General features: G+C 44.7%; 1 protein-coding gene across 4 annotated transcripts in view; it reads left to right on the forward strand.

Moving 5' to 3' along the window:
* Positions 1-15500, forward strand: part of RNF220 (ring finger protein 220) — a 337403-nt gene that overhangs the window by 299361 nt on the left and 22542 nt on the right. For all 4 annotated transcript variants that reach the window (XM_082265020.1, XM_082265021.1, XM_082265022.1 and 1 more), the window contains 2 exons: positions 1491-1546; positions 3819-3897. In XM_082265020.1, coding sequence (XP_082121146.1) covers positions 1491-1546; positions 3819-3897 — 135 coding nt within the window. The remainder of the gene's footprint in view (positions 1-1490; positions 1547-3818; positions 3898-15500) is intronic.

The raw sequence follows: 15500 nt of genomic DNA on the forward strand, positions 1-15500 counted from the left end.
GCAGAGTGACGTTAATTAACGTCACTAGCCTGGGAGGGTCTGGGGAGCGAGCGTGCGCCCGCGGAGGCGCGCTCCCGGACCCCCCGCGCATGTGACTGGCGGACCCGATGTCCGCCGGTCACTCAGCGATCGGCGGGGGAGAGGGAGAAAGTCAGGCGGCTTGTGTAAACAAGCCACCTGTCATTCTCCTCCGTGTAAAGACACTGATCACACGGATCTACTATGTAGATCCGTTGATCAGTGTCCTTACAGCTCAAGCCACAGCCAATCACAGTAGAAAGCACGCCCCTAGGGACACACACAGCCCCTCCCTCCCAAATAAAGTTAACCCCTTCACTACCAGTGTATTTTTACAGTAACAGTGCATATGTATAGCACTGATTACTGTAGAAATGTCACTGGTAACCCCAAAAGTGTCAAAAATGTCAGTCAAGGGTCCGATCTGTCCGCCGCAATGTCGCAGTACCGCAAAAAAAATCGCAGATCGCCGCCATTACGCCTTAAAAAAAAAAAACAACAAAAATGACAAAAATCTTTCCCTTTGTTAGTAAACGCGATAACTTTTGCGCAAACCAATAAAAATACGCTTTTTGCAATTTTTTTTACCAAACATAGGTAGGATAAAACAAATTGGCCGAAAATGTTAAAAAATTTTGATTTTTACATTTTTTGGGGGGGGGGGGGGGATTTCATATAAAAAAAATGTGAAAAATATTGTTATTTTTGCAAAATTTACGCTCTTTTTTTTGTTTATAGCGCAAAAAGTAAAAATCGCACAGGTGATCAAATACCACCAAAAGAAAGCTCTGTTTGTGGGAAAAAAAGGACGTCAAATTCGTTTAGGTACAGCGTGGCACGACCGCGCAATTGTCCGTTAAATTCACGCAGTGCCGAATCGCAAAATACCCCCTGGTCTTTTAGCAGGAAAATCCTCCGGGGCTTAAGTGGTTAAAGGAAAAAAAAAAGTTTCAGTTGTGAATCGGATTGCTGGATTTGAAGGGGGAATTAAAAAAACGCATAAGTGCATCCTATTTGTGTCTGGAATTTATAAAGTGCAATACATCAGGATTAATACAAATGAATTGATAAACATTTGTATAGTCTGTTGTCTTCTGTCATAGGAGTCGGTCACATCTGTGCGATGCGTTTTTAGTGCATTTTACATTCATTATAGGTTCACTGCCATTGAACTCTCTAGAACATGCATTTTGAAGAAAGCTCGGAGATTCATTTTAAGCGCTGCGCAAACTGTTGGCGCTATATACATCCTGTATAATAATAATGCAGCATACAGGACTTTTATGCACCCCGTACCATAAACGCACAGATATGAATGGAGCCCGAATATTCATGTTAAAGATGTGACACGGTGTATAAATACTGTCTATTATTTCACATTGCTTTTGAGGATAAAGAACCCCATTGTGTCGGACACGTTGATATATTGAATTCTCACTAATGAAATGCTAATCTAATCTTTGTTCTTGCAGTGGTGGTACGCCCAGCACCAGAGTAACAACAGAGTTCTCCAAGTGGGCCAGTGATGGTGAGTGTCGGCTCCGCCTGTAATTTATAATATGGCGAGTGATGAGTATCAACTTCTGGACCAGCGACGTACCCGTGGAGTTTCAGTGGTTATACCGGGATAAAATGTAGGCTGCAGGCATCAGCCCGGTACCTATATTTATTTTTTTTTAAGAGCCAACGGTTGGCTCTCCTGAAAAAGCAATCCTATCAGCTAACTAGCTACTGGATTCCTTTTACAAGCAGCGGGGGGGGGGGGAGGTGTTCACACCCACAAACCCCCACCCACTCTCCCGTCCCACCAGGAGACCCAAGCAACCAGCGGGTGCATCCGCTGGCTAGTCAGAGAGCAGAACAAAGCCTATATAGGCTTTGATCGGCTTTCCGCTATAGTGACCTGACATTGCTTCCGGTTTACCCAGATGTCGACAACGCCATTTTTTTAAAATCAAAAGCATTTGAAAACACAGATCTTGGTGTGATCAGATGCTTTTAAGGGCAGAGGAGGGATTTAGGGTCTTATTAGACCCCAGATCTTTCCATAAAGAGTACCTGTCACTGCCTATTACTGTCACATTCCCCCGATCCCTCCATAAAGAGTACCTGTCACTCCTATTACTGTCACATTCCCCCCCGATCCCTCCATAAAGAGTACCTGTCACTCCTATTACTGTCACATTCCCCCCCGATCCCTCCATAAAGAGTACCTGTCACTGCTATTACTGTCACATTCCCCCCCGATCCCTCCATAAAGAGTACCTGTCACTCCTATTACTGTCACATTCCCCCCGATCCCTCCATAAAGAGTACCTGTCACTGCCTATTACTGTCACATTCCCCCCGATCCCTCCATAAAGAGTACCTGTCACTGCTATTACTGTCACATTCCCCCCGACCCCTCCATAAAGAGTACCTGTCACTGCCTATTACTGTCACATTACCCCCGATCCCTCCATAAAGAGTACCTGTCACTCCTATTACTGTCACATTCCTCCCCGATCCCTCCATAAAGAGTACCTGTCACTCCTATTACTGTCACATTCCCCCCGATCCCTCCATAAAGAGTACCTGTCACTCCTATTACTGTCACATTCCCCCCGATCCCTCCATAAAGAGTACCTGTCACTCCTATTACTTTCACATTACCCCCTGATCCCTCCATAAAGAGTACCTGTCACTGCTATTACTGTCACATTCCCCCCGATCCCTCCATAGAGAGTACCTGTCACTGCCTATTACTGTCACATTACCCCCTGATCCCTCCATAAAGAGTACCTGTCACTGCCTATACTATCACATTCCCCCCTCGATCCCTCCATAAAGAGTACCTGTCACTCCTATTACTGTCACATTCCCCCCAATCCCTCCATAAAGAGTACCTGTCACTCCTATTACTGTCACATTCCCCCCGATCCCTCCATAAAGAGTACCTGTCACTGCTATTACTGTCACATTCCTCCCCGATCCCTCCATAAAGAGTACCTGTCACTCCTATTACTGTCACATTCCCCCCCGATCCCTCCATAAAGAGTACCTGTCACTACTATTACTGTCACATTCCCCCCGATCCCTCCATAAAGAGTACCTGTCACTACTATTACTGTCACAAGGGATGTTTACATTCCTTCTCACAGCAATAAAAGTAATAAGATAAAAATAAATAAAAAATTAATAATAATTTAAAAAAAAAGTATGTGCCTTCACCACCCCCCACCCACCCCCATGCTCACACACAAACGTGCACATTGGTCCCTCCCACACGCAAACTGCAATCATCACATACGTGAGGTATCACTGCGAACGTAAGATCATGGGCAGTAATTCTAGCACCAGACTTCCTATGTAAATCTAAAGTGGTGACCTGTAAAGACTTTTCAAGCCTACTAAATATCAAAATTTATGTCCCTCCCCATTGCATGGGCGTGCGCAATTTTTTAAAGCGTGACACGTTTGGTATCCATTTACTCAGAGTAACATCTTTTTTATTTTACCAAAAAATTGGGTTATATTTTTTTCCCATTAAAATTCAAAACCTTTTTCTTTTTTTTTTCTCAAAAAATTGTGTTTTGAAAAAGCATTGAGCAAATACTATGGGTCATTAAAAAAAAAAAATACAAAACCCACCAATTTATTCTCTAGGGCCGCTGCTTAAAAAAAAAAAAAAAATATATATATATATAATTTGAGGTTTGAAGTAATTTTCTAGCAAACATTACTGACTGTTGCATAGAAGAAAAGGCGGGTCTGGGAGTGGATAAGTTATTGATAATGTTTGTCTCACTATCTTCTTCTAGAAATGCCATCGACGAGTAACGGGGAGAACAGTAAACAGGAGGCCATGCAGAAAACATGCAAGAACAGCGACATAGAAAAGTGAGTAGTGACCCTGAGCATCCTGTATATGTGTAAGGACCGCCCCCGAGGAAGCTCCATCCAGCCCTCACAGGGTGAACATTGATTGTCAGATCACACACAGACTGTATTATGAACTCGTCTATCTTTATAATTTTATTTATAATTCCATTTTTCCCGGGTAAGTTAAGTTTAACAATTAAAGCAGAAAAGAAGTGTAGAGTCCCAGAACACCCAAGCGATGGTTCACTTGGTTAATGGAGTTCATGGACCCGTATACTGCCCTTGCAGTACTGAGACACTTGTATGTCTGTTCAGGGGAATGGGAACCATGTCTTTGTAAAGGATTTCTGAATGGGTAAGGTGGGGGGGTCCCTGTCAATCTTTATTCTGTAATAGGACATGTGTTGATGGGCTTTTGCTTATAAATTCAGTTTTGAGGCTCTTCTAAAATCAATCAGAATTCATTGACAGGTGCAGCTGACCTGCTTCATTCAGGACTTCCATTTCCATCAACTTTTATGTAAAACCCGCTTAAAATGAGCGTAAGGCCATTGACACAACGAATACCTCATTTGCACTGAGCGGTTCGGGTCGGTTCGGTACGCTATTTTGAGTGTTTCCATTGGCCCATACACCCGAACCTCACCATTCCTGGTCCTCCTCCAGATGTAGGGCCATAGGAAATGGTACGGTACAGTTATGCCGGAGCTACTGGGGTCACACAATACATTCCACTGATTGGCGGACAGCAAAACGTCAATGATCACGTCAAACGAAAGCGCAAAACAAACACCATGTTTGGTGTAAACCCCGCATGGCCGCTGGCGGTCCGACTTACAGTGGAAACGCTCACCTGGATAGGCCGGACCATTCTAACCCTTCCAAAGTGCACCGAACCGTTCCGCTCAGTGGAAACGAGGCATAAGAGAGGAGTATGGGTAAAGCTTTTTTGGCCACCCTTCTCATGTGAGCCGCAGGAGTGCACTTACTTTTCTCCTATGATCTAGAGTCAACTATTGCCCAATGTCAGCCAGGGCAGAGCTGCTCCAGGCTCTGGAAGGATTCTGACAATATTGTCGGGATCCACCCAGTTGCCTGATTGACAGTTGGCTTTTTTTTTGTTTTTCATGTTATACTTACCTGCTCTGTGTAATGAGCAGCCCCAATCCTCCACTGGGGTTCACTGCTGGCACTCCTGGCTCCTCCCCCTGATGAATTTCCCCATAGCAAGCCACCTGCTATGGGAGCACTTGCGCAGGATCAATCCCCAGCCAATGCTGTGTGTCCACTGCCGCACACAGCGAGGCTGGGCCCTGCTCTCTGTTGGCTCAATGGCTCCCACTGCTGCCTCCATGTCCGGTGAGGAGAGAGCCGTTGTTCCTTGCACACAGCGCTGGATCGAGATTGGGCTCAAGTCAGTATTTTGGTGGGGCCTGGGGGAGCTGCACAGTATTTTTTTTTTTTTTTTTATGCATTAAGATAAAAAATAATCCACCTTTTACAATCACTTGACATCCAGTGAATGAAGGGGGCTGGTCAGGGACAGTCAGGCGGGGGGACTTGACATCCAGTGAATGAAGGGGCTGGTCAGGGACAGTCAGGCTGGGGAGGAAAGAGCTAGATGATTTTGGACATCCTCCCACCAGGGACTGAGGTGGGCTCTATCTGACCTGCTTCTGAAGGATTGTACAACTGCATAAGACTGAAGGGAAGGCTGGAGTTCAGCTTTAAAGTGATTGTAAAGGCTGAAGGTGCATTCTATGTATCAAGGTAAAAAATAAAAAAAACACTGGTTTTCTGCTCCCCCCCCCCCCCCCCCACAGCCCCCTCTAATCATCTAAGCCCCCTCTTGATCAAGCAATGTGCGCGGGAGTATCCGCTGTCCCGGGTCTCACTCTCTCTCCTCATTGGCTGAGACAGCAGTGGCTACCACTGCTTTCAATCACAGCCAGTGAGCCAATAAGGAGAGAGCAGGGTGTGTCTTATGAATGCATAGAGCGGGGCTTGGGAGCAAGCATGCACCAGTGCCCCCATAGCAAGTAGCTTGCTATTGGGGACACTGGTCAAGGAGGAGGAGCCAGGAGCTCTTGCCGAGGGACCCGAGAAGAGGAGGATCAGCGCTGCACTGTGCAAAACCATTACATAGCGCAGGTAAGTGACTTTTTTTTTTTTTTTTTAAGAAAAAGCCGAACCTTTAATACCACTTTCATTTTTGCATGTTTTATCTTATCATAGATATATATATATATATATATATATATATATATATATATATATATATATATATATATATATATATTATGTGTTTATATGTATAGTGTGTGTGTGTGTGTGTGTGTGTATATATATATTGTATGTATGTATTTTTGTTTACATTTTTGTACTGGTTATGTACGGAGTTTTTCTGTTTATCTTCTAAATGTGTTTTTCTCGTTCTCCGGCGGTGACACCGTTTGGATAAAGAGGAAAACCAAAGCTTTTCGGTGTCTTTTGAACATAAATAAACCTGAAAATGTTATTGATGACCCGGGTTTCAGCCGGTGACGTGACACCGCCAGAATAATTTGGCTTCCCGTTTATCCTTCCCGGAGATCCATGTGAAGACACGGCTAGTTGTAGTTGAGTTGTTGATATCTAGTGATAGATGGTGCAGGTCCCATTCATCACTGCCGGCGCGATGTCCCCTCCGCACTCCGGAATCATCAGTCGTCCTCCTCATGGGACAGTCTTATTACTATCTTAGGAAGACTGGATTTCCCGGTAATAAATAGTTCCAGCCTGCGCCTGCCCGGACATTCTGCCCCAGGTGGATGTGTGTGAGTGTATCTGTTAAATGAATTGATAACTAGGCCCAGGCCTTAGCGAGGGAGGGCTCGGCAGCCATCTGCCTGCTAACTACTCCGCCGCTGAGCCGTGATATATGGCGACCCGGCCCGGCAGGCTAAATTGATTCATCTCCAGTTTCTGTTTCTTAATCTGGAGCTAAATTGGTTTCATTTTTCTTGTTTCCGTGTGATGCTGGCAGAGGCGTCGAGTTCTTAGGCTAGGCCCTGAGCGCCTTCATTTTTCATAACACGGTGCCGCGCGTTCTCCTAAAAATCCTGCCGTTTTTATTGTTCCACGTTTTCAGCCACACCATTAACATTTACCAAAACAAATGCATTCAGCGAGCTTTGCTTCATCACCTATGTCACGGCATCTTCTCTCTTCCTGAGCGATCGCCTCATTGTGAAAATCTACTCGCAGTCATTATGCATCCTGTGACCGGGGGTGGGGGGGGTGGCACGGCTAATGAGCCTGATTATCTGCAGTGGTGGGTCAGCAATGACCCCTTGTCATGAGCCGCAGCTGCTGCCAGGGACTAGAGGGTCCCCATCCTTCCTCTGCAGGTTTGTTGTAGGGGCCAGTTGATGTTTCCAGGGAAATGTTGCTCTTAATTAACCAGTTAAGCTCTGGAAGGTTTTACCCCCTTTATGACCAGGGTATTTTTTGCTAATCAGCACTTTGCTACTTTAACTGGTAATTGCACGGTTGTGCAACACTGTACCCAGATGAAAGTTTTTTTATCATTTTTTTTACACAAATAGAGCTTTCTGCTGGTGGTGTTTGATCACCTCTGGGGTTTTTTTTATTTTTATTATATAAATGAAAATAAATCCATTTTCTGCTATTATTATTATTATTATTATTATTATTATTATATAGGATTTTTTTAGTGCAGTTTACGCAGCGCTTTACAACTTGAGGGTAGACAGTACAAATACAATACACTTTAATACGGTAAAAATCGAAGGACCCTGCTCATTAGAGCTTACAATCTAAGATAAAACATATCAAATACATTTTCTTTTTTTAAATTCTAATTCTATATTTCCTCATACATTTAGGCCAAAATGTATTCTGCTACATATCTTTGGTAAAAAAAAAAAAAAAAAATCCTAATAAGTTTTAATTGGTTTGCGTGAAAGTTAAAGCACCTACAAACTATAGGACAGGGTTCTTCAAACTATGGCCCTCCAGTTGTTCAGGAACTACAATTCCCAACATGCCTAGTCCTGTCTGTGAATATCAGAGTTTTACAATGACTCATGGATTGTGTAGTTCCCCAACAGCTGGAGGGCCATCATTTAAGGATCCCTGCTATAGGATATATAATGGAATTCTGATTTATTTTTTTTTTTTACTACGTATGGCGGTGATCAGTGGCTTATAATGGGAACGTGATTGCCCAGAGCAGCAGTGACACTGGGGGGAACTGACTAACTGAAACTGACCTCGCCAGTGACACTAATAGTGATCAGTGGCAATAATATGCACTGTCACTGTAATAATGACACCGGCTGGGAAGGGGTCAACATCTAGGGGTGATCAAGGAGTTAAATCTGTGCCTAACCTTGTGTAATGTCTTTGCAGTTTTCTGCTTTTTGCTAAAGATCTTTGTTTCTTATCCCAGAGGAAATGGAAAGATTGTTTCCTCTGGGCTGTGATTGGACACAGCCAATCAGTGGGTCCTGGTCGTGAATCCATTGGCCGGGATCTGCTGACTGAGCTTCACTGTGTTCAATCACACTCCGGGGGGGGTTGGGGAGGTGTACCCAGAAACCAGAAGAGAGCCGTGACGTACGCCCATCCGCAGAGCTCGTACTTTGGCGGGTCGGCAGGAGGTTAAATAGAAATTTATTTTAAAACCCGCCTCCAGGCATATAAGAGATAACCGCTCTCTGACCCGTCCTGCACAATGATGAAGCGACGCAAGGTACATTCACCCTAGTCTGCTGTCCCCGGGTGCAGTGGACCGCTAATCCAACATTGACGATGTGCCCGGTGAATCCGTAATGGTCCCCTTGCACTGCCATCACTCCTCTGCTGGATCCTCACAGAACCTCCCACCACTGGACAACCAATGGGGAGCCTCCACAGAACACAGGCAGTGACTTGGACACCTGAATAAAAACCCCACCTCCTCCAAACACTAAATTCAACACTAAAAAAAAAATTTACAAATGCAATGTAAAAAATAAAAGTATATATTGATGTTTAGAATAAAGAAAAAAAACAGCAGGAGGAAGAAGGTAATAATTCGGGCTGATTAGGGTAAACAAAGGGCTACTAAGGCCTTTTTCACACGGCCGTATGTCTGTATATCACCCCATCCGTTTGCAGATGATATACGGACATAATGCATGCCAATGGGATTGCGGATGACCATCCGCTGACATCCGATTTGCGTCCTTTTAGTTCTGTTCCGTTTTTTGCAATGGAACAGAACCCTATTTTTCTTCCGTTTAAAAAACAGAAAGGACGCAAAATCGGATGTCAGCGGTGTCATCCGCAATCCCATAGACTAACATTATGTCCGTATATCATCCGCAAACGGATGGGATGATATGCGGACCAGATGACACAAGTGTCACCCGTGTCCGTAAAAAAAAAAAAGTGCCGGAGCGGATCGCAATACGGTCCGCTCCGTGTGAAAGAGGCCTATAGGAAATAAAAAGGAGCAATTATTTTAAAAACAACTTGTCAGGTTGCTTGATAAGTGAAACACAATGGATTCAGAGGTAACAATGTTGCGTTGTGTATCTCTCTCATCTCTGATTTAGAGCCGGTTCACACTACTATTGTGACCAGAAAGTCGCCCCATGAAGGAGCGACTTTAGCACAACTTTAGCGTGACTTGTGCACCACTTTGAAGAGACTTAAATGATAGGCGACTTTGTCTGTGGGGAATGCCTGGGTAATCTTTTTTTTCTTCCTGGAAAGTCTGATCACAGTCGCTTGAAAATAGATAAGGATCTGACTTCAAGGCGACTCTCATTGAAGTCTATGTGCACAAGTCGGATAGAGGTCACCTTGAAGTAGTACAGGAACATTTTCTGAAGTTGGAGCGTCTTCAGTAGTGCATATTAAGACGGCTCTCATTCATTTACATTGAATTTGTAATGACAAGCGACTTGAGGTCGCACAAATCACGTCCCAAGTTGGAGTAGTGTGAACCGGCTCTTAATGTTTATAAATCTTTCTTCTAAGCAATGTTTATAAACAATGTTACTTTGCATCTATCTCCAATCTGAACAATGTTTGTAAACAATGTTACTTTGCTTTTCTCTCTGTGCGGGTTCACACTGATCCGACTTGTCGCCTGATAAGTAGCGGTCCATGCTGTGCAATGGAACCGTTCTAATAGGAGCGACTCAAGTCGTTCCGACTTAGAAAAAGGCTCCTACACCTTTTTTTTGCAAAGTCGGAGCGACTTGCATTGACTTCGATTATGTGAAGTCGTTGCAAGCCGTGCCGAAGTCGCGGCGCACAGGCGACTTCATTAGTCGCCCGAAGTCGGGAGGACTTGGAGTCGGATCAGTGTGAACCGACACTCTATCTCCAATCTGAACAATGTTTATAAACAATGCTACTTTGTATGTGTCCATCTCATCTCTAAACAATGTTTATCTCTCTCTCATCAATGTTTATAAACACTGTGTCAGGTGGTCATTGTTTTGTAGGCCACAGATTGTACAGCTGCTTAATTTACACATCAACTCCCGGCTGTCATTGTGACAGTCAGAAATTGGCAGGGGAGGGACAGTACGGGGCGTACGTCATATGTCCGGTGTACTCCGATAATGTTTTTTTTGGTGTGTGTATCACAGCCAGTTAAACTATACATTCCGTGATTCCTCCACATTGTGAGGCCTGGGGAATCGGTAGATTGTATCGGCAGCGTTCTCACCAACTTGCAGAAAGACAATTGGCCTTCCATTTGTGTCGGAGTTCTTCCTTCTCCTCTGGGGTTACGGGGCAGAATCTTAATTCACGGTGTCACCATTCAATTTCTGCTTTTTGCCACCAAACTAGATTGCAGGCCAGGGGATGCGCTCAGGGTGACTCGCCCGGCAGGTCACCTCTCATTTGTTTTCCTCAATTTTGTGTTGTCATAAATTCATTCCAGCTGCTTGCGGTCGATGAGTTTATCTCCGTCAGGGCAGGGAGCTGGCTGCCCGGCATGATGTATGACACGCGGCGCCTGTGCCAACCTCTCCATGAATCACTCCAGCTGTTTGGTGTCAGCATGAAAGCAAACAGGACAGCAACGGCCGGGAGAGTGCCGAGTGCTATAGGAAGAGACATGACGTACCAATGTTTATTTAATAATTCTCTAATATTTCCAGCCCTGCTTGCGGTTGGGACCTCTAGGAGTGGGGGGGAGGGCGGCTGCTGGGGAAGGTGGGTGGAACAGAAGACTCTAATCTGCTGGGGTGGCTCATCAATCACCGGGACAAGATCATTAATCAGGCGGAAGGGAAGAAAGAGGAGTTAGCGGGATTCAGCCACGGCGTTGTGGGATGAGCGCGGTGTTGGTGCACCATACAAAATTACTGATTATAATTGTATCTTTTGCTCTGCGGTGACTTGAGCAAATTGCGTTTTGTATGCTCCAGAGGCCTGTGCTTTATGGGTGGTCATGTGGAGAAAATCCATAGTCGTGGTCTGAGAGTCTCCAGAAATCACTAATTTTTACGTTCTCGCTGCGGAATAATTTACAGTGGAAACTAGATTTTTTTGTATCTCTATCTTTTCCTAGCTAATGCAGAGAGGTTGCAGAGTAAGCGCTTCTCTGTTAGACAGTGATCATCCCCATTAGCTCTCCAGTGATGGCCGCCCCTTGGCTCTCCAGTGATGGCTGCCCCTTGGCTCTCCAGTGATGGCCGCCCCTTGGCTCTCCAGCGATGGCCGCCCCTTGGCTCTCCAGCGATGGCCGCCCCTTGGCTCTCCAGCGATGGCCGCCCCTTGGCTCTCCAGCGATGGCCGCCCCTTGGCTCTCCAGCGATGGCCGCCCCTTGGCTCTCCAGCGATGGGCACAGCGGGTGTACAGACCCGGGAACTCGGCACAGGGATGGTGGGAACCCCTCATAATGGGCACAGCAGGTGTACAGACCCGGGAACTCAGCACAGGGATGGAGGGAACTCCTCATAATGGGCACAATGGGTGTACAGACCCGGGAACTCAGCACAGGGATGGTTTGAACTCCGTTCATTCTCCTGTTTTGTGTAGCGCTGCTGAATGACTAAAGTAGCCTTTCTGGGTCCAAAATGGCCGATAAGAGAGGACTACAGTGTGCCGGGAGATAGAAGACCGGCGTGTGAGAAGTGCCAGCTCCCCTCTCCCGGGTATAGGAACGGATTGAACTCCGAGGCAGAGCTGTGTACTCAGCTAATTGTACACCGCTAATTGTCATCTCATGCTAATTTTTGGCAGCCAGAAGAAGCGAGGCTGGAAGCCAAGGCCAAGCGTTGTCACAGGTGAGGAAATGATTCCCTGACAGAGCACCGGCATCTTTGTCTGATTCCAGTGAACATGGCGGCCATATTGGTACAGCTCCTGGCCGCCCATGCTGTGCCAGCTGCCAAAGTGTGAACTCTTCTAATTCAGTCATTTCAGGTAATTGGCTCTCTGTGGGACAAGTCAGCAAAGCAGGAGGATGTGTACAGAATAGATTGTGTGTGGTGTTTGCTGCATGTTTAGGGAGCAGTGTATATGGGGGGGGGGGGGGGCATTAATTCAGGGATGGATCTCCCGCGAGACAAGGAAGTTTCATTTGACAGCCGAGATCGATTTTGATTGGTCAATGCTGTCAAAGATCTGTCCCATCCCAGAAGTGCTGCACAGAGAAAATTCCCGGTTTAACACATCTTGGATTGGCTGCATTTTTCGCCGCCTGCCTGTGATTTTTGCTTACAAGCATCTGTGGATCAACTCCTCTTGAACCTGTACTCCTGATGAAGCTGCATCACCGCGAAACATGTTGAGTTAATTGGAGGAATTTAGAGTGACCCCCATTAGTTGGGAGCCTTATCAACATCCTATCTCCGCCAGAGGAGTCTTTGTGTTTGCTTTCATTAGTTCACTTTTTGGCTTAGCTGCCCCCTAGCGGACTATTATATTGTGTAGCGTATTTTGTATGTTGTTTTTACTCCCCTGGGTGGGAATTTTAACCAATGTCGATTTAATAAAAATGTATTTCTTTTATAATCATTACTTCATATGTTTTTGCAGTACCTCTCTGTATTCTAAATACAAGGGCTCCTGTCTGTGTTTTATAAAAAAAAAAAAAAAATGCCCCCTTTACCGCATTTCAGAGCGTCTCCCGGCGATCAGGTGACCAGCCGCTCTCTCCTCCCCTATCCTCTTCTCCTCCCCTGACGTCAGCAAGGGAATCTCGGCCTCGCCCCATGCATCTGTCAGACGGGGAGAGGAGAGAGTCAGCCGGTCACGTGATCGCTGGAAGCTGCTCTGAAATACGGTAAAGGCGGATTTTTTTTTTTTTTTATAAAACAGACAGGAGCACTTTAATCGGAGTACACAGAGGATTATATAAAGTTGTATAAGTGGGTTAACAACCACTTTAACTCCTTCCCAGCCAATGTCATTAGTACAGTGACAGTGTATATACTATTATCATTGATCACTGTATCAGTAGTGTCTGTTAGTGACCCTCCCAGATAGTGTCTGTTAGTGACCCTCCCAGATAGTGTCTGTTAGGGTAGCGGAAATCTGGCACTATCACAGTCCCACTATAAGAAGCCACTGGTCACCGCCATTAGTGTAGAGCGCCTATAGCTGTGTAAATTCCAGTGTATATACCATAGTTTTGTAGACTCTCTAACTTTCACACACACCAATAAAGATGTGCTTGTTGGGATTGCTTGTTGTTGTAGCAAAATACATTTGTAAGGTTGTGTGGACAACTTTAGGGTATTGTGTTACCATAATCCCTGACCGTTTGATTCGAAGAAAAAACCCCCTTATTAGGGTGGGACTTTAAAAGCAACAATTAAGTTAAACGTGTAGAAAATAGTATGATATATTATAAAATGTTTTATTGAAAAGTAATTGGAAAGGCTCTCAACCAATGTCAATTCCAACACATATGGCCAGAAACATACTGGCTCTTCAAATACATTGCAGAAATATAAAAAACATGCATGGTGCTACTTGTAGGAGTGGTGCATATCCAACGCGTTTCGATAAATCCAAATACATTTTGGCCTCAATTTATGAAAAAATTAGATTTTATTTGATTTTTTTTTTTTAACCACTTGCCGACTGCCTAACGCCAATCTACGTCGGCGGTCAGCCCCTCACAGGCAAAGTGACGTAGGGCTATGTCACTAGCTTGTGTGGGTCTAGGGAGAGAGCGCGCGCCGCCGGAGGCGCGCTCCCGCGTGGTCACGGACCCCCAACCCCCCCCCCCCAACCCCCCCCCCCCCGCCGCGTGTGTGACCAGCAGACCCGATGTCCGCCGGTCACTCGGCGATTGGTGGGGGAGAGGGAGAATGTCAGGCAGCTTGTGTAAACAAGCCACCTGTCATTCTCCTCGCTGTAAAGACACTGATCACACGGATCTAGTATGTAGATCCGTTGATCAGTGTCCTTACAGCTCAAGCCACAGCCAATCACAGTAGAAAGCACGCCCCTAGGGATACACACAGCCCCTCCCTCCCAAATAAAGTTAACCCCTTCACTACCAGTGTATTATTACAGTAACAGTGCATATATATAGCACTGATTACTGTAGAAATGTCACTGGTACCCCCAAAAGTGTCACAAATGTCAGTCAAGGGTCCGATCTGTCCGCCCCAATGTCGCAGTACCGCAAAAAAAATTGCAGATCACCGCCATTGCGCGTTAAAAAAAAAAAACAACAAAAATGACAAAAATCTTTCCCTTTTGTTAGTAAACGCGATAACTTTTGCGCAAACCAATCAAAATACGCTTTTTGCGATTTTTTTTTTTTTTTTTTTTTTTTTTTTTTTTTTTTTAACCAAACATGGGTAGCAGAAAACAAATTGGCCGAAAATGTTAAAAAATTTTGATTTTTACATTTTTTGGGGGGAAATTTCATATAAAAAAATGTGAAAAATATTGTTATTTTTGCAAAATTGACGCATAGGTGATCAAATACCACCAAAAGAAAGCTCTGTTTGTGGGAAAAAAAGGACGCCAAATTTGTTTAGGTACAGCGTCGCACGACCGCGCAATTGTCCGTTAAAGTCACGCAGTGCAGAATCGCAAAATACCCCCTGGTCAGAATGGGGGTAAAATCTTCCGGGGCTTAAGTGGTTAACAAACTCAAATTTTTTTGGATCGTTTATTTTTTTTTTTTTTCTTCTTATATAAATAGAATTTTAAAAACTGCACAGGGGATGAAATACCACCAAAGAAAGCTCTATTTATGTGAAAAAATGAACTGAGATCGGCCGTCTGTACATCAGGATTGATCATTTTTCAGATCTATATCTCCTAGTTTGTGGTCATTCTAACTTTCCTAAAGTCTAAATAATATACACTAATTTAGGTTATTTTCTCCAAAGAAATGGAGCAGAATACAGCTTGGCCTAAATTTATGAATAAAGATTTATTTGCAAAATTTTATAACCGAAATGAAGAAAAACGTAGCAAAAAATAAACCCCAGTGATGATTTAGGCTCCGTTCACATGTAGGCGTTTTGGGGCGTTTTTGGGGAGTTTTTCTGCTCTAGGATCAGCTCTCAAAACGCCCAACAAGACAAATCCTATTCATTTCAATGGCCCCTGTTCACACCTGAGCTTTTTTGAGCAT

This window comes from Pelophylax lessonae (assembly GCF_965119305.1).
Source record: "Pelophylax lessonae genome assembly, chromosome: 8".
Classification (NCBI taxonomy): domain Eukaryota; kingdom Metazoa; phylum Chordata; class Amphibia; order Anura; family Ranidae; genus Pelophylax; species Pelophylax lessonae.